The sequence below is a fragment of the Hemiscyllium ocellatum genome, chromosome 35 (assembly GCF_020745735.1).
Source record: "Hemiscyllium ocellatum isolate sHemOce1 chromosome 35, sHemOce1.pat.X.cur, whole genome shotgun sequence".
In the NCBI taxonomy this organism is placed as follows: Eukaryota; Metazoa; Chordata; class Chondrichthyes; order Orectolobiformes; family Hemiscylliidae; genus Hemiscyllium; species Hemiscyllium ocellatum.
Window position 1 is genome coordinate 30,861,516 of NC_083435.1, and position 23,532 is coordinate 30,885,047.

The 23,532-nt window shown below is 51.0% G+C and overlaps 1 protein-coding gene across 4 annotated transcripts in view; it reads left to right on the forward strand.

Moving 5' to 3' along the window:
• The window catches only part of LOC132832527 (IgGFc-binding protein-like), a 274,277-nt gene that overhangs the window by 34,352 nt on the left and 216,393 nt on the right, over window positions 1-23,532 (forward strand). For 2 of the 4 annotated variants that reach the window (XM_060850609.1, XM_060850611.1), the window contains exon 2: window positions 8,661-8,828. The exons of 1 other annotated variant lie outside the window; for it this stretch is intronic. In XM_060850609.1, the coding sequence (XP_060706592.1) occupies window positions 8,762-8,828 (67 nt within the window). In that variant the 5' untranslated portion in view covers window positions 8,661-8,761. The remainder of the gene's footprint in view (window positions 1-8,660; window positions 8,829-23,532) is intronic. One more of the 4 variants, XM_060850610.1, reaches the window with a different exon arrangement.

The following is a 23,532-nucleotide window of genomic DNA, read 5'->3' on the forward strand; positions in this document are numbered from 1 at the left end:
CCTCTGACAGTGTGGCACACCCTCAGTACTGACCCTCTGACAGTGAGGTCCTCTGTCAGTACTGACCCTCTGTCAGGGCGGCACTCCCTCATTACTGATCCTCTGACAATGCGGCACTCCGTCAGTACTGACCCTCTGACATTGTGGCACTCCCTCAGTACTCACCCTCAGACAGTGTGGTGCTCCCTCAGTACTGACTCTCTGACAGTGAGGTGCTCCCTCAATACTGACCCTCTGACATTGTGGCACTCCCTCAGTACTGACCCTCTGACAGTATGGCACTCCCTCAATACTGATCCTCTGACAGTGCAGCACTCACTCATTACTGACCATCTGACAGTATGGCACTCCCTCAATACTGATCCTCTGACAGTGCAGCACTCCCTCAATCCTGACCCTCTGACAGTGTGGCATTCCCTCAGTACTGACCCTCAGACAGTGTGGCAATCTCTCAGTACTGACCCTCTGACAATGTGGCACTCCCTCAGTACTGAACCTCTGAGAGCGCCGCACTCCCACAGTCTTGACCCTCTGACAGTGTGGAATTCCCACAGTACTGACCCTCAGACAGTGAGGCACTCCTTCAGTACTGACCCTTTGACAGTGAGGTGCTCAATACTGACCCTCTGACAGTGCGGCACTCCCTCAGTACTGACCATCTGACAGTGTGGTGCTCCCTCAGTACTGACCCTTTGACAATGCGGCACTCCCTCAGTACTGACCCCCTGACAGTGCGGCACTCCCTCAGTACTGACCCTCTGACAGTGTGGCAGTCCCTCAGTACTGACCCTCTGACAGTGTGACATTCCCTCAGTACTGACCCTCAGACAGTGTGGGCCTCCCTCAGTACTGACCCTCTGAAAGTGTGGTGCTCCCTTAATACTGACCCTCTGACAGTTACACACACATGCACTACTGACCGTCTTACAATGAGACACTCCCTCAGTACTGACCCTCTGCAGTGTAACACTCCCTCAGTAATATCCCTAAGACATGCTGATGTCCACTGTCAGTACTGACGCACTGATAGTGTGGCACATCCTCATTACTGACCCTCTGCCGTGTAACACTCCCTCAGTACTGCCCCTCTGACAGTGTGGCATTCCCTCAGTACTGACCCTCAGACAGTGCGGCCCTCCCACAGTACTGACCCTCTGACAGTGCAGCGCACTCAGAGTGCTGACCCTCTGACAGTGCGGCACTCCCTCAGTACTGACCCTCTGACAGTGCGGCACCCACTCAGCACTGACCCTCAGACAGTGTGGCCCTCCCTCAGTATTGACCCTCTGACAGTGTGGCACTCCCTCAGTACTGGCCCTCTGTCAGTGCAGCACTCCCTCAGTACTGATCCTCTGACAGTGAGGTGCTCCATTACTACTGACCCTCTGACAGTGTGGCACACCCTCAGTACTGACCCTCTGACAGTGAGGTCCTCTGTCAGTACTGACCCTCTGTCAGGGCGGCACTCCCTCATTACTGATCCTCTGACAATGCGGCACTCCGTCAGTACTGACCCTCTGACATTGTGGCACTCCCTCAGTACTCACCCTCAGACAGTGTGGTGCTCCCTCAGTACTGACTCTCTGACAGTGAGGTGCTCCCTCAATACTGACCCTCTGACATTGTGGCACTCCCTCAGTACTGACCCTCTGACAGTATGGCACTCCCTCAATACTGATCCTCTGACAGTGCAGCACTCACTCATTACTGACCATCTGACAGTATGGCACTCCCTCAATACTGATCCTCTGACAGTGCAGCACTCCCTCAATCCTGACCCTCTGACAGTGTGGCATTCCCTCAGTACTGACCCTCAGACAGTGTGGCAATCTCTCAGTACTGACCCTCTGACAATGTGGCACTCCCTCAGTACTGAACCTCTGAGAGCGCCGCACTCCCACAGTCTTGACCCTCTGACAGTGTGGAATTCCCACAGTACTGACCCTCAGACAGTGAGGCACTCCTTCAGTACTGACCCTTTGACAGTGAGGTGCTCAATACTGACCCTCTGACAGTGCGGCACTCCCTCAGTACTGACCATCTGACAGTGTGGTGCTCCCTCAGTACTGACCCTTTGACAATGCGGCACTCCCTCAGTACTGACCCCCTGACAGTGCGGCACTCCCTCAGTACTGACCCTCTGACAGTGTGGCAGTCCCTCAGTACTGACCCTCTGACAGTGTGACATTCCCTCAGTACTGACCCTCAGACAGTGTGGGCCTCCCTCAGTACTGACCCTCTGAAAGTGTGGTGCTCCCTTAATACTGACCCTCTGACAGTTACACACACATGCACTACTGACCGTCTTACAATGAGACACTCCCTCAGTACTGACCCTCTGCAGTGTAACACTCCCTCAGTAATATCCCTAAGACATGCTGATGTCCACTGTCAGTACTGACGCACTGATAGTGTGGCACATCCTCATTACTGACCCTCTGCCGTGTAACACTCCCTCAGTACTGACCCTCTGACAGTGCAGCACTCGCTCAGTACTGACCCTCTGACAGTGCAGCACTCACTCAGTATTGACCCTCTGTCAGTGCAGCACTCCCTCAGTACTGATCCTCTGACAGTGAGGTGCTCCATCACTACTGACCCTCTGACAGTGTGGCACACCCTCAGTACTGACCCTCTGACAGTGAGGTCCTCCCTCAGTACTGACCCTCTGTCAGGGCGGCACTCCCTCAGTGCTGACGCTCTGACAGTGCGGCACTCCCTCATTACTGATCCTCTGACAATGCGGCACTCCCTCAGTACTGACCCTCTGACAGTGAGGTCCTCCCTCAGTACTGACCCTCTGTCAGGGCGGCACTCCCTCAGTGCTGACGCTCTGACAGTGCGGCACTCCCTCATTACTGATCCTCTGACAATGCGGCACTCCCTCAGTACTGACCCTCTGACAGTGCAGCGCACTCTCGGTGCTGACGCTCTGACAGTGTGGCACACCCTCAGTACTGACCCTCTGACTGTGAGGTCCTCCCTCACTGCTGACCCTCTGTCAGGGCGGCACTCCCTCAGTGCTGAAGCTCTGACAGTGCGGCACTCCCTCATTACTGATCCTCTGACAATGCGGCACTCCCTCAGTTCTGACCCTCAGACAATGTGGTGCTCCTTCAGTACTGACTCTCTGACAGTGAGGTGCTCCCTCAATACTGACCCTCTGACATTGTGGCACTCCCTCAGTACTGACCCTCTGACAGTGCAGCACTCCCTCATTACTGACCATCTGACAGTGTGGCACTCCCTCAATACTGATCCTCTGACAGTGCAGCACTCCCTCAGTCCTGACCTTCTGACAGTGTGGCACTCCCTCAGTACTGACCCTATGACAATGCGGCACTACCTCAGTATTGAACCTCTGAGACCGCAGCACTCCCACAGTCCTGACCCTCTGACAGTGTGGCATTCCCACAGTACTGACCCTCAGACAGACAGTGAGGCACTCTCTCAGTACTGACACTTTGACAGTGAGGTGCTCCCTCAATACTGATCCTCAGACATTGTGGCAATCCCTTAGTACTGACCCTCAGACAGTGTGGCACTCCCTCAGGACTGACCCTCTGACAGTGTGGCACTCCCTCAGTCCTGACCCTCTGACAGTGTGGCACTCCCTCAGTCCTGACCCTCTGACAGTGTGGCACTCCCTCAGTACTGACCCTCTGACATTGCGGCACTCCCTCAGTACTGACCCTCTGACAGTGTGGCACTCCCTCAGTACTGACCCTCTGACAGCGTGGCACTCCCTCAGTACTGACCCTCAGACAGTGTGGCACTCCCTCAGACCTGACCCTCTGACAGTGTGGTGCTCCATCAGTATTGACACTCTGACAATACGGCACTCCCTCAGGACTGACCCTCAGACAGTGTGGTGCTCCCTCAGTCCTGACCCTCTGACAGTGCTGCACTCCCTCAGTACTGAACCCCTGAAAGTGTGGCACTCCCTCAGAAGTAATCTTCTGACAGTATGGCACTCCCTCACTACTGACCCTCTGACAGTGTGGCACTCCCTCAGGACTGACCCTCTGACAGTGTGGCACTCCCTCAGGACTGGCCCTCTGACAGTGTGGCACTCCCTCAGTACAGACCCTCTGACAGTGTGGCACTCCCTCAGCACAGACCCTCTGACAGTGTGGCACTCCCTCAGTACAGACCCTCTGACAGTGTGGCACTCCCTCAGTACTGACCCTCTGACAGTGTGGTGCTCCATCAGTACTGACACTCTGACAATACGGCACTCCCTCAGGACTGACCCTCAGACAGTGTGGTGCTCCCTCAGTCCTGACCCTCTGACAGTGTGGCACTCCCTCAGTACAGACCCTCTGACAGTGTGGCACTCACTCAGTACTGACCCTCAGACATTGCGGCACTCCCTCAGCACTGACCCTCTGACAGTGTGAAGCTCCCTCAGTACTGATCCTGTGACAGTGCGGCACTCCCTCAGTACTGACCCTCTGACAGTGTGGCACTCCCTCAGTACTGACCCTCTGACATTGCGGCACTCCCTCAGCACTGACCCTCTGACAGTGCGGCATCGCTCAGTACTGACCCTCTGTCAATGCAGCATTCCCTCAGTACTGACCCTCTGACAGTGTGATGCTCCCTCAGTACTGATCCTGTGACAATTCGGCACTCCCTCAGTACTGACCCTCTGACAGTCTGGCGCTCCCTCAGTACTGACCCTTTGACATTGCGGCACTCCCTCAGCCTTGACCCTCTGACAGTGCTGCATCTCCTCAGTACTGACCCTCTCACAGTACGGCACTCGCTCAGTACTGACCCTCTGACAGTGCAGCACTCACTCAGTATTGACCCTCTGTCAGTGCAGCACTCCCTCAGTACTGATCCTCTGACAGTGAGGTGCTCCATCACTACTGACCCTCAGACAATGTGGTGCTCCTTCAGTACTGACCCTCTGACAGTGAGGTCCTCCCTCAGTACTGATCCTCTGACAGTGCAGCACTCCCTCAGTCCTGACCTTCTGACAGTGTGGCACTCCCTCAGTACTGACCCTATGACAATGCGGCACTACCTCAGTATTGAACCTCTGAGACCGCAGCACTCCCACAGTCCTGACCCTCTGACAGTGTGGCATTCCCACAGTACTGACCCTCAGACAGACAGTGAGGCACTCCCTCAGTACTGACACTTTGACAGTGAGGTGCTCCCTCAATACTGATCCTCAGACATTGTGGCAATCCCTTAGTACTGACCCTCTGACAGTGCAGCACTCCCTCAATGCTGACCCTCTGACAGTGTGGCACTCCCTCAATACTGATCCTCTGACAGTGCAGCACTCCCTCAATCCTGACCCACTGACAGTGTGGCATTCCCTCAGTACTGACCCTCAGACAGTGTGGCAATCTCTCAGTACTGAACCTCTGAGAGCGCAGCACTCCCAAAGTCTTGACCCTCTGACAGTGTGGCATTCCCACAGTACTGACCCTCAGACAGTGAGGCACTTCCTCAGTACTGACCCTTTGACAGTGAGGTGCTCAATACTGACCCTCTGACAGTGCGGCACTGACTCAGTACTGACCCTCAGACAGTGTGGCACTCCCTCAGGACTGACCCTCTGACAGTGTGGCACACCCTCAGTACTGACCCTCTGACTGTGAGGTCCTCCCTCACTGCTGACCCTCTGTCAGGGCGGCACTCCCTCAGTGCTGAAGCTCTGACAGTGCGGCACTCCCTCATTACTGATCCTCTGACAATGCGGCACTCCCTCAGTTCTGACCCTCAGACAATGTGGTGCTCCTTCAGTACTGACCCTCTGACAGTGAGGTCCTCCCTCAGTACTGACCCTCTGTCAGGGCGGCACTCCCTCAGTGCTGACACTCTGACAGTGCGGCACTCCGTCATTACTGATCCTCTGACAATGTGGCACTCCCTCAGTACTGACCCTCTGAAACTGTGGTGTTCCCTTAATATTGACCCTCTGACAGTTACGCACAAACTCAATACTGACGCTCTTACAATGTGGCACTCCCTCAGTACTGACCCTTTGACAATGCGGCACTCCCTCAGTACTGCACCTCTGACAGTGTGGCATTCCCTCAGTGCTGACCCTCAGACAGTGTGGCACTCCCTCAGTACTGACCCTCTGACAGTGCAGCGCACTCTCGGTGCTGACGCTCTGACAGTGTGGCACACCCTCAGTACTGACCCTCTGACTGTGACGTCCTCCCTCACTGCTGACCCTCTGTCAGGGCGGCACTCCCTCAGTGCTGAAGCTCTGACAGTGCGGCACTCCCTCATTACTGATCCTCTGACAATGCGGCACTCCCTCAGTTCTGACCCTCAGACAATGTGGTGCTCCTTCAGTACTGACTCTCTGACAGTGAGGTGCTCCCTCAATACTGACCCTCTGACATTGTGGCACTCCCTCAGTACTGACCCTCTGACAGTGCAGCACTCCCTCATTACTGACCATCTGACAGTGTGGCACTCCCTCAATACTGATCCTCTGACAGTGCAGCACTCCCTCAGTCCTGACCTTCTGACAGTGTGGCACTCCCTCAGTACTGACCCTATGACAATGCGGCACTACCTCAGTATTGAACCTCTGAGACCGCAGCACTCCCACAGTCCTGACCCTCTGACAGTGTGGCATTCCCACAGTACTGACCCTCAGACAGACAGTGAGGCACTCCCTCAGTACTGACACTTTGACAGTGAGGTGCTCCCTCAATACTGATCCTCAGACATTGTGGCAATCCCTTAGTACTGACCCTCTGACAGTGCAGCACTCCCTCAATGCTGACCCTCTGACAGTGTGGCACTCCCTCAATACTGATCCTCTGACAGTGCGGCACTCCCTCAATCCTGACCCACTGACAGTGTGGCATTCCCTCAGTACTGACCCTCAGACAGTGTGGCAATCTCTCAGTACTGAACCTCTGAGAGCGCAGCACTCCCAAAGTCTTGACCCTCTGACAGTGTGGCATTCCCACAGTACTGACCCTCAGACAGTGAGGCACTTCCTCAGTACTGACCCTTTGACAGTGAGGTGCTCAATACTGACCCTCTGACAGTGCGGCACTGACTCAGTACTGACCCTCAGACAGTGTGGCACTCCCTCAGGACTGACCCTCTGACAGTGTGGCACACCCTCAGTACTGACCCTCTGACTGTGAGGTCCTCCCTCACTGCTGACCCTCTGTCAGGGCGGCACTCCCTCAGTGCTGAAGCTCTGACAGTGTGGCACTCCCTCAGTACTGACCCTCAGACAGTGTGGCACTCCCTCAGACCTGACCCTCTGACAGTGTGGTGCTCCATCAGTATTGACACTCTGACAGTGCTGCACTCCCTCAGTACTGAACCCCTGAAAGTGCAGCACTCCCTCAGAAGTAATCTTCTGACAGTATGGCACTCCCTCACTACTGACCCTCTGACAGTGTGGCACTCCCTCAGGACTGACCCTCTGACAGTGTGGCACTCCCTCAGTACTGACCCTCTGACAGTGTGGCACTCCCTCAGACCTGACCCTCAGACACTGTGGCACTCCTTCACTACTGATCCTCTGACAGTGCTGCACTCCCTCAGTACTGACCCTCCGACAGTGTGGTGCTCCCTCAGCACTGACCCTCTGACAGTGTGGTTCTCCATCGATACTGACCCTCTGATGGTGTAGAACTCCCTCAGTGCTGAACCCCTAACAGTGTGACACTCCCTCAGTACTGACTCTCTGACAGAGCTGCACTTCCTCAGTACTGACCCTCTGACAGTGTGGTGCTCCCTCAATACTGACCCTCTGACAGTGTGGCACTCCCTCAGTACTGACCCTGTGACAGTGTAACACTCTCTACGTACTGACCCTCCTACAATGTGGCATTCCCTCAGTGCTGACCCTCTGACATTGCGGCACTCCCACATTCCTGACTCTCTGACAGTCCGGCACTTCTTCCATACTGACCCTTTGACAGTGGGTGCTCCCTCAGTCCTGACCCTCTGACAGTGCGGCACTCCCTCAGTACTGACCCCCTGACAGTGTGGCACTCCCTCAGTCCTGACCCCTGACAGTGCGGCACTCCCTCAGTACTGACCCTCTGACAGTGCAGCACTCCCTCAGTACTGACCCTCTGACAGTGCAACACTCCCTCAGTACTGACCCTCTGACAGTGCAACACTCCCTCAGTTCTGACCCTCTGACAGTGCAACACTCCCTCAGTTCTGACCCTCTGACAGTGCAGCACTCCCTCAGTACTGACCCTCTGACAGTGCAGCACTCCCTCAGTACTGACCCTCTGACAGTGCAGCACTCCCTCAGTACTGACCCTCTGACAGTGCAGCACTCCCTCAGTACTGACCCACTGACTGTTGAACTCACCCTTTGCTTTTTACCATGTCTTTCCAATTCCAAAACAGTTTCAAATTTTTCTATGACAGATGACGATCTTGGACTCTTGGAAATGGAATTCAATTGAGGTATGATTGAGGGAAGTCTGCAAAATGCACTAAACTAATTATTTGTTACTGAATGCCCGTTATATGCATTGCCCGCGTTTCAGTCACATTCACATTAAGGAGCTGAATGTGGCTGTGTTAAAGCCTTTCAGTAAATGTAATTCTCCCTCTCTGTTTCGGTCTAATATTACCAACATTCACTGTAGCCAGGTAGCTGAATGCAATTACATTGTTGTTTTCTTCATACCTGTCAGAGACAGGTGTTCTTTCCAGACTATTGCCAATAATACTGACACAAAAACGTCGAAGGCAAGGTTCTGTTGGACTGCCGAGGTGACTGGAGACTCTGGTGAAAATGACGGCTGTTGTGACAGTGAAGCTTTTGCACATCGTGCTGTTTTATTTGGTGGTAGACTGCAATGGTGAGAACAGATCTCAAAGCAATTTACATTAACTGTGATCCTCTGTGATATGCTCAGATTAGCTTTGCAATCTGTACTCTTGGTACTCTGTTCCCCTTCTGCCACTGCCCTCACAAAACAATCAAAATGCGATTTTTTTTGTGTTCAAAATGAAACTCAGTTTCGTTTTGGGGTCAATCAGGCATTGACCGAATCACCCTGTTAACCTTTTCTGATTATGTAGCCAAATATGAACCAACCCATACCATTCTCCATTCCCACCACTCTATGTCCCACACCACTGTCCATCCCACACCATTGTCCATCTCACACAATGCCGTAGAAATGACAAGCCAAACCAATGATAGTTCCACACCATTGTCTATCTATCATCACAGTCCATTCATCATCACTGACCACCCCTGTACACTGACTGTCCCTCGTCACTGATCTTCAGTCATCTGTAACCAGCCCGTACAATGGAGAATCCATCATCATTGACCATCTATCCACCATCAATCCCACACCATTGTCCATCCCACACCACAGAACATTACGCTCTCCTCTCTAACCCACTGAATTATACACTGTCACCTCTGTCAATCCCATGCCACTCACAATCCTACTCAACTTCCATAGCAAAGACTTACCTTCCTCTCCCCTGACCATCTCATACCGCCAACTCACAGCACTGATGATGCTCAAATACTCAGCTCATGCTTATCACAGTCTAAACCTTCATTGACCACTCCTCAGCAGTAACCACACCTTATCTGTCCATCTCACATGCTGAACCTTCAACTTGACAGTCCATCCTGCACCATCTGCTACCACCTCCCATGTCATGCCCCCCCCCATGCTTCTGACCACACATCCACTCCCTAAACCACATCATTATCTGTTCCATTTAATGACCATTGCAATCCACCAACTATCACTCATCAATAACCATCAATCAACATTGATTATCGATCACCATCGACCATCTCACATGAGTGATCATCCCTCACAACTACATCACTTCCATTACACACCCCTGTCAATCTCACACTGCTGCTTATTTCCCTCACCACTGACCATTCCACTCCATGATCTACCTCCCACCACTGACCATCCTGAGCCACTGTAAGCCCAAGCCGCTGACCATTCCTCAGCACTGACCATTCCACAACACCATCCAATCGTCATTACACTCCATTGCTCAACACGTCCATCCCATGCCATGGGATGACACTCAACTGTGCATCTAAGCAATGGACCATCCCTCCAACGTCCATCCCACACCATAATCTAGCTCTCTTGCAGACCACCCCATACCACTGAATATCCCACACCTCTGACTATCCCACACCTCTGACTATCCCACACCACTGAATATCCCACATCACTGAATATCCCACACCTCTGACTATCCCACACCAATGACTATCCCACACCTCTGAATATCCCATACCACTGACTATCCCACACCACTGAATATCCCACACCACTGACTATCCCACACCACTGAATATCCCACACCAATGACTATCCCACACCACTGACTATCCCACACCACTGACTATCCCACACCACTGACTATCCCACACCTCTGACTATCCCACACCACTGAATATCCCACACCTCTGACTATCCCACACCTCTGACTATCCCACACCTCTGACTATCCCACACCTCTGACTATCCCACACCTCTGACTATCCCACACCACTGACTATCCCACACCACTGAATATCCCACACCTCTGACTATCCCACACCACTGACTATCCCACACCACTGACTATCCCACACCTCTGACTATCCCACACCTCTGACTATCCCACACCTCTGACTATCCCACACCACTGACTATTCCACACCACTGACTATTCCACACCTCTGACTATCCCACACCACTGACTATCCCACACCACTGACTATCCCACATCACTGACTATCCTACAGATGATGGACTAATGGTATTATTGCTGGGCTATTAATCCAGAGACCCAGCTGTTTTGGAAATACTGCTATGGTGGATAGTGGAGTTTGAATTCAGTAGAAAATTCTGAAATTAAGAATCTACTGATGACCATGAAATCATTGTTGTTGGTCAGAAAGACCCATGTAGCTCACTAATGTCCTTCAGGCAAGAGAGTACGCCATCTTCACTCCTTCTAGCATTTATTTAATACCAAACCACATTCTTGATTCTGAACTGATCTTTGAAATGGCCGAGTGATGCATTGGGTTCTATCAATTGCTACAAAGTCTCAACAAAGCAATGAAACCAGATGGATCACCCAGCGTTAACCCAGGCACAGGAAAAGATAATGGCAGGTCCAGCCCTGTTGACCCTGCAAAGTCCTCCTCACTAACATCTGGGGGATAGTGACAGAATTGGGAGGGCTGTCCCACAGTCAAGATTAGAGTGGTGCTAGAAAAGCACAGCACGTCAGGCAGCTTCCGAGGAGCAGGAAAATCAGCGTTTTGGGTAGGAGCCCTTCAACCCTGGAGCAAGGGCTCCTACCCTAAACGTTGATATTCCTGCTCCTCGGATGCTGCCTGACTACTGTGCTTTTCCAGAACACTCTAATCTTGACTGTGATCTCCAGCATCTGCTGTTCTCACTGTTGCCAGGGCTGTGTCACAGACTAGTCAAGCAACAGCTTGGCACAGTCATACCCAGGGAATCATACCTTACAGACAATGTCCCAGACACCACCATCACCGTCCCTGGATCTTCCCGTCCCACTGGCAGGGCAGACCCAGCAGAGGTGGCAGCACAGTGGGATACAGTCGGGAGAGAGTCACTCTGGGACTCCTCAACCCTGACTCTTGATCATGGGTAAGGAAACCTGCTGCTGATTACCACGTACCGCCCTGCCTCAGCTGCGGAATCGGCACTCCTCCATGTTGAACAACACTTGGAGGAAGTAGTGAGGGTGGCAAGGGCACAAGGTGTACTCTGGGTAGGGGGGATTTCACCACCACCACCACCAAGAGTGAGTCAGCAGCAGCAGTACGACTGATGGAGCTGGTCGGGTCCTAAAGGACAGAGCTGCTAGACCGGGGCTGCGGCAGGTGGTGAGGGAACCAACAGGAGGGAAAAACAGGCTTGTCCTCATTCTTAGTAACCTGTCAGCTGCAGATATATCTGTCCATGACAGTGTCAGCATGAGTGACTATGCACAGCCCTTGTGGAGACAAAGACCCATCTTCACATTGAGAATAACTTCCATCGCTGGGTGGCACTATCACTGTGCTCAATGAGACAGACTTCAAACAGATCAAGCAACTCAAGACTAGGCATCCATGAGGCACTGTGGGCCATCAACAGCAGCAGAATTATACCCCAGTGCAACCTGTAACCTCATGGCCCAGCATATCCCCCACTCAACCATTACCACCAAGCCAGGGGATTAACCCTGGTTCAGTGGAGAGTGCAGGAGGGTATGCCAGGAGCAGCACCAGGCAGACCTGAAGGTGAGGTGTCAACCTGGTGAGGCCACCAAACAGGGCTACTTACATCCCAACAGCATAAGCAACAAGTGTTCGAGCTAAGCCATCCCACACCCAATGGATCAGCTCTAATCTCTGCAGTCCTGCCACATCAGGTTGTGAATAGTGATGGAGAACTCGCTCACAAATATCCCCATCCTCAATGATGGAAGAGCCCAGCTCATCAGTGCGAAAGATAAGGCTGCAGTTTCAGCCAGAAGTACCGAGTGGTGAAGAATCCATCATGGCCATTTCCAGTTGTCCCCACCATCACATATAACAGTCTTGAGCCAACGTGATTCACTCCATGTAATATCAAGACATAGTTAGAGACACTGGAATCTGCAAAGGTTCTTACAGCATTCCGGCAATACTACTGTGCTCCAGAACTTGCTGCTCCCCTAGCCAAGCTGTTCCAGTACAGTTACGACACTGGCATCCACCCGACAATGTGGAAAATTGTCCAGGAACATCCTATTCCCAAAAAGCAGAATAATTCCAACCTGGCCAATTACAGCCCATCAGTCTACTGGCGATCATCAGTAAAGTGATGGAAGGGGTCATCACCAGTGCTATCGAGCAGCACCCACTCAGCAATAACCTGCTCAGTGATGCCCAGTTTGGGTTCTGCCAGGGCCACTCAGCTCCTGACCTCATTGTTTCAAACCTGGATAAAAGAGCTGAATTCCAGGAGGGAGGGGAGAGGGACAGCCCCTTGACATCAAGGTTGCATTCGACTGAATGTGGCATCAAGGAGCCCTGGCAAAACTGGAATCGATGGCTATCAGAGAGCAAACTCTATTGGTTACAATTATACCTGACACACAGTAAGATGGTTGTGGGTCAGTCATCTCAACTCCAGGACATCTCTGCGGGAGGTCCTCAGGGTAGTGTCCAAGGCCCAACTACCTTCAGCTACTTCATCAATCACTTCCCTTCATAAGATCAAAAGTGGGCAATTTTGTCAATGAGTGTATGATGTTCAGAACCATTGTGACTCCTCAGATACTGAAACAATCCATGTCCAAATGCAGCAAGTCTTGGATATATCCAGTCTTGGGCCGACAAGTGGCAAGTAGCATTTGTGCCACACAAATGCCAGCCAATGACCATCTTCAAGATGAGACAATCTAACTATCACCCCCTGACACTTAATGGCGTTACCGTCACTGAACCCCCACTATCAACATCCTGGGGGTTACCATTGACCAGAAAGTGACTGGACCGAATATAAGACCAGAGACTAGAACCACCCTGACTCTCTGAAGTTCGTCCACAAGGCACAGGTCAGGAGTGTGATGGAATACTCCCCAGTTGCCTGGATGGGTGCAGCCCCAACAACACTCAAGAAGCTTCATACCATCCAGGACGAAGCAGCCCACTTGTTTGGCACTACATCTACAAGCATCCACTCCCTCCCCCACCGATGCTCAGTAGCAGCAGTGTGTACTGTCCACATGATGCACTGCAGAAATTCACCAAAGATCTGTAAGCAGCACATTTCAATCCCCCTGACCTCTACCATCTAGAAGGGCAAGGGCAGCAGATACATGGGAACACCACAATGTGTAAGTTCCCCTCCAAATCACTCACTGTCCTGACTTGGAAATATATCACTGTTCATTCACTGTCACTGTCCTGGAATTCCTTCCCTTTGGCATTGTGGGTCAATCTACAGTGCATAGACTGCAGCGGTTCAAGAAGGCAGCTCACCACCACCTTCTCAAGGGCAACTAGGAACGGGTAAAAAATGCTAGCCTGGCCAGCAATGGCCATATCCCACCAGTGAATTATATAAAAAAAGACGACTGTGCATCAGCGTTTAGCACTGCTGCCTCACAGCGCCAGGGACCCGGTTCAATTCCAGCCTCGGGCAACTGTCTGTGTGGAGTTTGCACATTCTCCCCGTGTCTGCGTGGGTTTCCTCCAGGTGCTCCGGTTTGCACCCACAGTACAAAGCTGTGCAGGTTAGATGAATTGGCCATGCTAAATTGCCCGTAGTGTTCAGGGATGTGTAGGTTAGGTGCATTAGTCAGGGGAAGGTAGAATAGTAGGGGAATGGGTCTGGGTGGGTTACTCTTCGGAGGGTTGGTGTGGATGTGTTGGTCCGAAGGGCCTGTTCCCACACTGTAGGGATTCTGTGACTACTGGATGTAACACACAGCTGCCTAATGTACACTGACTTTTCTCACTCCTGGTCACTGTCACCCACATGTCCCTCCGTAGAACATGCCACATTGCTGATTCTATCTCAGTGGTGCCCATTTCTTCCTGCTGACTGCACTTCCCAAATGACAATTCACACTACTCACTATACCTCACACCATTGACCATTCCTCAATGCTGATTGTTGATCATTTCATGGTTCTGGGCAAATTTTATTGGTGGATATGTCTCATTGTTGGCCACAGTATCATGTAACTGATAATGGCTAATTGCTACATAATACCACTGCCCTACTATCAATCATGGAATCCCTATAGTATGAAAGCAGGCCATTCAGCCCATCAAGTCCACACTGACCCACTCATCCAGACCCCCCCTACCCCTGTTACTCCACATTTACCATGGCCAATCCTGCACATCTTTGGACTGTGGGACAAAACCCACTCAAACATGGGGAGAGTATGCAAACTCCACACAGAGACAGCTGCCTGAGCATGGAATTGAGCCAGGGTCTTTGACACTGAGCCAACGTGCCATCCCAAATCAGTGCTGTCTGTACCGGACAACTGATCATGCCTCACTGCTGCCAGTAACACATGTTAGACATCCCACTCTGCTGACAATATCTGTTGGGAGGCTAAAAGAATGTTATATTTGGTCACAAGGCAGTTGAACATGAAAGTCAGGAGGTTATGCTTAAGCCCATGGGTGAAAAGGTACCTGGATGTACTGTGCACAGTGCTGGTCACCTTCCTCAAGAAAGAATGTAAATGGTTTAGTGGCTATTCAGAGAAGGTTTAGTTGACATGTACCTGCAATGTGGAGGTTGTCTCAGGACGAAATATTGAGCTTGGATCTGATGGAAATTAGAAGACACAAAAGCAATATGTTTGAAACGTTTAAAATCCTGAAGGGTCTTGTCAAGGTGGGTGTGGAAATGATGATGCCTCTTCGGGGAAAATAAGGTCATTGTTTAAACGTCAAGGACGCGTGTTTGAAAGGGAGATGAAGTTGAAATTTCCTCACAGCGGGTCACGGGTGTTGAGAGCACTCTTCCTGAGATGCAAGTGGGGAGCAGAGTCCAGGAATCGTTTCGAAACAAAAGTAGATCGATTCCAGAAAATCAAAGAGGGGAAAGGTAATCATGCGTTGGGGGGAATATGGATTTAAGGCTACAAACAGGCCAGCCATGCTGTTATAGAATGGTGGAGCAATGTTCGAGGAATTGAGTGGTCCACTACAGGTGATATGGTCAGATGAAACACATCCGAAAATGTTGCTGACATCTCCTCCCTGCTGGTCACACTGAATAAATCTGTATCACCATCTAAACCTGCTGACCACACTCAAAACATCCATATCACCCAATCCCACCCTGCTAATCACACTCAATACCTCAATATCTCCCCATCACATCCTGCTGATCACACTCAATACCTCAATATCTCCACATCCCATTATGTAGATCATACACAATACCTCAATATCTCCACATCCCACTCTGCTGATCACACTCATTAACTCCATATCACCTCATCCCACCCTGCTGATCATCCTCAATATTTCAGTATCACTACAGACCACCCTGCTGATCATGCTCAATACTTCTCTATCACCACATCCCATCCTGCTGATCATACTTAATACCACCATATCACCCCATCCCACCCTGCTGATCACAATCAATACCTTCATATCACACCATCCCACCCTGCTGTTCGCACTCAATACCTCTGTATCATGCCATCCGACCCTGCTGATCATACTCAATACCTCTGTATCACCCCATCCCACCCTGCTGATCACACTCAAAAGCTCTGTATCTCCCCAACCAACACTGCTGATCCTACTCAAAACCTCTGTATCTCCCCATCCCACCCTGCTGATCATACACAATATCTCTATATCACCTCATACCACACTGATGAACATACTCAATACCTCGGTATAAACCATCCCACCCTGCTGATCATCCTCAATACCTTTGTCTCACCCCATCCCACTCTGCTGATCATACTCAGTACCTCTGTATCTCCCCATCCCACGCTGCTGATCACACTCAATACTTCAATATCTCCCCATCCCAACCTGCTGATCATCCTCAATACCTCAGTATCTCCCCATCCCACCCTGCTGATCATACTCAATACCTCAACATCTCCCCATTCCACCCTGCTGATCATATTCAATACCTCAATATCTCCCCATCCCACCCTGCTGACAACACTCAATACCTCAATATCTCCCCATCCCACCTTGTGATCATACTCAATACCTCTGTATCACCCCATCCCACCCTGCTGATCATCCTCAATACCTCTGTATCTCCCCATCCCACCCTGCTGATCATACTCAATACCTCTGTATCACCCCATCCCACCCTGCTGATCATACTCAATACCTCTGTATCACCCCATATCACACTTCTGATCATACTCACTACGTTCATATCACCCCATCCCCCACTGCTGATCATACTCAATACCTCTGTATCACCTCATCACACCCTGCTGATCATCCTCAATACCTCTGTACCACCCCATCCCACCCTGTTGATCATACACAATCCCACTGTATCTCCCCATCCCACCCTGCTGATCAAACTCAATACCTCTGTATCACCCCATCCCACATGCTGATCATCCTCAATATCTTTGTATCACCCCATCCCACCCTGCTGATCATACTCAATACTTCTGTCTCACCCATCCCACCCTGCTGATCACACTCAATACCTCTGTATCTCCCCAACCCACTCTGCTGATCACCGTCAATACCTCTGTATCACCCCATACCACACTTCAGATTATACTCACTACCTTCATATCACCCCATTCCCCCAACTGATCATACTCAATAGCTAAGTATCACCCCATCGCACCCTGCTGATCATCCTCAATATCTCTGCATCACCCCATCCCACCCTGCTGATCATCCTCAATACCTCTGTATCAACCCATCCCACCCTGCTGATCATCCTCAATACCTCTGTATCACCCCATCCCACCTGCTGATCATACTCAATACCTCAGTATCACCCCATCCCACCCTGCTGATCATCCTCAATGCCTCTGTATCACCCCATCCCACCCTGCTGATCATCCTCAATACCTTTGTCTCTCCCCAACCCACCCTGCTGATCATACTCAATGCCTCTGTATCTCCCCAACCCACCCTGCTGATCACACTCAATACCTCTGTATCACCTCATACCACCCTGCTGATTATACTCAATACCTTCATATCACCCCATCCCACCCTGCTGATCATACTCAATACCTCTGTATCACCACACCACACCCTGCTGATCATACTCAATACCTCTGTAACACCCCACCCTACCCTGCTGATCATAGTCATTACCTATGTATCACCCCACCCCACCCTGCTGATCATACTCAATACCTCCATATCACCCCATCCCACCCTGCTGATCACTCTCAGTACCTCTGTATCACCCCATCACACCCTGCTGATCATCCTCAATACCTTTGTACCACCCCATCCCACCCTGTTGATCATACACAATACCTCTGTATCACCCCATCCCACCCTGCTGATCATACTCAATACCTTTGTATCACCCCACACTCAATACTTCAATATCTCCCCATCCCAACCTGCTGATCATCCTCAATACCTCAGTATCTCCCCATCCCAACCTGCTGATCATACTCAATACCTCAACATCTCCCCATTCCACCCTGCTGATCATATTCAATACCTCAATATCTCCCCATCCCACCCTGCTGACCACACTCAATACCTCAATATCTCCCCATCCCACCCTGTTGATCATACTCAATACCTCCATATCACCCCATCCCACCCTGCTGACCCCACTCAATACCTCTGTATCACCCCATCCCACCCTGCTGATCATCCTCAATACCTCTGTATCACCCCATCCCACCCTGCTGATCATACTCAATACCTCTGTATCACCCCATATCACACTTCTGATTATACTCAATACCTCTGTATCTCCCCAAACCACACTGCTGATCACACTCAATACCTCTGTATCACCTCATACCACCCTGCTGATTATACTCAATACCTTCATATCACCCCATCCCACCCTGCTGATCATGCTCAATACCTTCATATCACCCCATCCCACCCTGCTGATCACACTCAATAACTCTGCATCACCCCATCCCACCCTGCTGATCATACTCAATACCTCTGTATCACCCCATATCACACTTCTGATCATACTCACTACGTTCATATCACCCCATCCCCCACTGCTGATCATACTCAATACCTCTGTATCACCTCATCACACCCTGCTGATCATCCTCAATACCTCTGTACCACCCCATCCCACCCTGTTGATCATACACAATCCCACTGTATCTCCCCATCCCACCCTGCTGATCAAACTCAATACCTCTGTATCACCCCATCCCACATGCTGATCATCCTCAATATCTTTGTATCACCCCATCCCACCCTGCTGATCATACTCAATACTTCTGTCTCACCCATCCCACCCTGCTGATCACACTCAATCCCTCTGTATCTCCCCAACCCACTCTGCTGATCACTGTCAATACCTCTGTATCACCCCATACCACACTTCAGATTATACTCACTACCTTCATATCACCCCATTCCCCCAACTGATCATACTCAATAGCTAAGTATCACCCCATCGCACCCTGCTGATCATCCTCAATATCTCTGCATCACCCCATCCCACCCTGCTGTTCATCCTCAATACCTCTGTATCAACCCATCCCACCCTGCTGATCATCCTCAATACCTCTGTATCACCCCATCCCACCTGCTGATCATACTCAATACCTCAGTATCACCCCATCCCACCCTGCTGATCATCCTCAATGCCTCTGTATCACCCCATCCCACCCTGCCGATCATCCTCAATACCTTTGTCTCACCCCATCCCACCCTGCTGATCATACTCAATGCCTCTGTATCTCCCCAACCCTCACTGCTGATCACACTCAATACCTCTGTATCACCTCATACCACCCTGCTGATTATACACAATACCTTCATATCACCCCATCCCACCCTGCTGATCATGCTCAATACCTTCATATCACCCCATCCCACCCTGCTGATCATACTCAATGCCTCTGTATCTCCCCATCCCAGCCTGCTGATCATCCTCAATACCTCTGTATCACTCCATCCCACCCTGCTGATCATACTCAATATCTCTGTATCTCCCCATCCCACCCTTCTGATCATTCTCAATACCTCTGTATCTCCCCTTTCCACCCTGCTGATCATACTCAATACCTCTGTATCACCACACCACACCCTGCTGATCATACTCAATACCTCTGTAACACCCCACCCTACCCTGCTGATCATAGTCATTACCTATGTATCACCCCACCCCACCCTGCTGATCATACTCAACACCTCTGTATCACCCCATCCCACCCTGCTGATCATACTCAATACCTCTGTATCACCCCATCCCACCCTGCTGATCATACTCAATACCTCTGAATCTCCCCATCACACCCTGCTGATCATATTCAATACCTCTGTATCACCCCATCCCACCCTGCTGATCATACTCAATACCTCTGTATCTCCCCATCCCACCCTGCTGATTACACTCAATACCTCTGTATCACCTCATACCACCCTGCTGATCATTTTCAATACCTCTGTATCACTCATCCCACCCTGCTGATCATACTCAATAACTCTGCATCACCCCATCCCACCCTGCTAATCTTCCTCAATGCCTCTGTATCTCCCCATCCCACCCTGCTGATCATACTCAATATCTCTGTATCACCCCAACCAACCCTGCTGATCATACTCAATGCCTCTGTATCTCCCCATCCCACCCTGCTGATCATACTCAATATCTCTGTATCACCCCAACCAACCCTGCTGATCATACTCAATACCTCTGTATCACCCCATCCCACCCTGCTGATCATACTCAATACCTCTGTATCACCCCATCCCACCCTGCTGATCATCTTCAATACCTCTGTATCACCCATCCCACCCTGCTGATCTTCCTCAATACGTCTGGATCTCCCCGTCCCACCCTGCTGAACATACTCAATACCACTGTATCACCCCATCCCACTCTGCTGATCATCCTCAATACCTCTGTATCTCCCCTTCCCACCCTGCTGATCATACTCAATACCTCTGTATCACCACACCCCACCCTGCTCATCATACTCAATACCTCTGTAACACCCCACCCCACCCTGCTGATCATACTCAATACCTCTGTATCACCCCATCCCACCCTGCTGATCAAACTCAAGACCTCTGTATCTCCCCATCCCACCCTGCTGATCATACTCAATACCTCTGTATCACCCCATCCCACCCTGCTGATCATACTCAATACCTCTGTATCTCCCCACCCTACCCTGCTGATCGTAGTCATTACCTATGTATCACCCCACCCCACCCTGCTGATCATAGTCATTACCTCTGTATCACCCCACCCCACCCTGCTGATCATCCTCAATACCACTGTATCACCCCATCCCACCCTGCCGATCATACTCAATACCTCTGTATCACCCCATCCCACCCTGCTGATCATATTCAATACCTCTGTATCACCCCATCCCACCCTGCTGATCATACTCAATACCTCTGTATCTCCCCATCCCACCCTTCTGATCATCCTCAATACCTCTGTATCTCCCCTTCCCACCCTGCTGATCATACTCAGTACCTCTGTATCTCCCCATCCCACCCTGCTGATTACACTCAATACCTCTGTATCACCTCATACCACCCTGCTGATCATTTTCAATACCTCTGTATCACTCATCCCACCCTGCTGACCATACTCAATAACTCTGCATGACCCCGTCCCACCCTGCTAATCTTCCTCAATGCCTCTGTATCTCCCCATCCCACCCTGCTGATCATCCTCAATACCTCTGTATCACCCCATCCCACCACCCTGATCATCCTCAATACCACTGTATCAACTCATACCGCCCTGCTGATCATACTCAATATCTCTGTATCACCCCATCCCACCCTGCTGATCATACTCAATACCTCTGAGTCACCCCACCCCATTCTGCTGATCATACTCCATACCTCTGTATCACCCCATCCCACCCTGCTGATCATCCTCAATACCTCTGTATCACCCCATCCCACCCTGCTGAGCATCCTCAATACCTCTGTATCACCCCATCCCAACCTGCTGATCATCCTCAATACCTCTGTATCACCCCATCCTACCCTGCTGAGCATCCTCAATGCCTCTGTATCTCCCCATCCCACCCTGCTGATCATACTCAATACCTCTGTATCACCCCATCCCACCCTGCTGATCTTCCTCAATACGTCTGTATCTCCCCGTCCCACCCTGCTGAACATACTCAATACCTCTGTATCACCCCATTCCACCCTGCTGATCAAACTCAAGACCTCTGTATCTCCCCATCCCACCCTGCTGATCATACTCAATACCTCTGAATCACCCCATCCCACCCTGCTGATCATACTCAATACCTCTGTATCTCCCCACCCTACCCTGCTGATCATAGTCATTACCTATGTATCACCCCACCCCACCCTGCTGATCATAGTCATTACCTCTGTATCACCCCACCCCACCCTGCTGATCATACTCAATACCACTGTATCACCCCATCCCACCCTGCTGATCATACTCAATACCTCTGTATCACCCCATCCCACCCTGCTGATCATATTCAATACCTCTGTATCACCCCATCCCACCCTGCTGATCATACTCAATACCACTGTATCACCCCATCCCACCCTGCTGATCAAACTCAAGACCTCTGTATCTCCCCATCCCACCCTGCTGATCATACTCAATACCTCTGTATCTCCCCATCCCACCCTGCAGATCATCCTCAACACCTCTGTATCAACTCATACCACCCTGCTGACCATACTCAATACCTCTGAATCACCCCATCCCACCCTGCTGATCATCGTCAATACCTTTGTCTCACCCCATCCCACCCTGCTGATCACACTCAATAACTCTGCATCACCCCGTCCCACCCTGCTAATCTTCCTCAATGCCTCTGTATCTCCCCATCCCACCCTGCTGATCATCCTCAATACCTCTGTATCACCCCATCCCACCACCCTGATCATCCTCAATACCACTGTATCAACTCATACCACCCTGCTGATCATACTCAATATCTCTGTATCTCCCCACCCTACCCTGCTGATCATAGTCATTACCTATGTATCACCCCACCCCACCCTGCTGATCATAGTCATTACCTCTGTATCACCCCACCCCACCCTGCTGATCATCCTCAATACCACTGTATCACCCCATCCCACCCTGCCGATCATACTCAATACCTCTGTATCACCCCATCCCACCCTGCTGATCATATTCAATACCTCTGTATCACCCCATCCCACCCTGCTGATCAAACTCAAGACCTCTGTATCTCCCCATCCCACCCTTCTGATCATCCTCAATACCTCTGTATCTCCCCTTCCCACCCTGCTGATCATACTCAGTACCTCTGTATCTCCCCATCCCACCCTGCTGATTACACTCAATACCTCTGTATCACCTCATCCCACCCTGCTGATCATACTCAATAACTCTGCATCACCCCGTCCCACCCTGCTAATCTTCCTCAATGCCTCTGTATCTCCCCATCCCACCCTGCTGATCATCCTCAATACCTCTGTATCACCCCATCCCACCACCCTGATCATCCTCAATACCACTGTATCAACTCATACCGCCCTGCTGATCATACTCAATATCTCTGTATCACCCCATCCCACCCTGCTGATCATACTCAATACCTCTGAGTCACCCCACCCCATTCTGCTGATCATACTCCATACCTCTGTATCACCCCATCCCACCCTGCTGATCATCCTCAATACCTCTGTATCACCCCATCCCACCCTGCTGAGCATCCTCAATACCTCTGTATCACCCCATCCCAACCTGCTGATCATCCTCAATACCTCTGTATCACCCCATCCCACCCTGCTGAGCATCCTCAATGCCTCTGTATCTCCCCATCCCACCCTGCTGATCATACTCAATACCTCTGTATCACCCCATCCCACCCTGC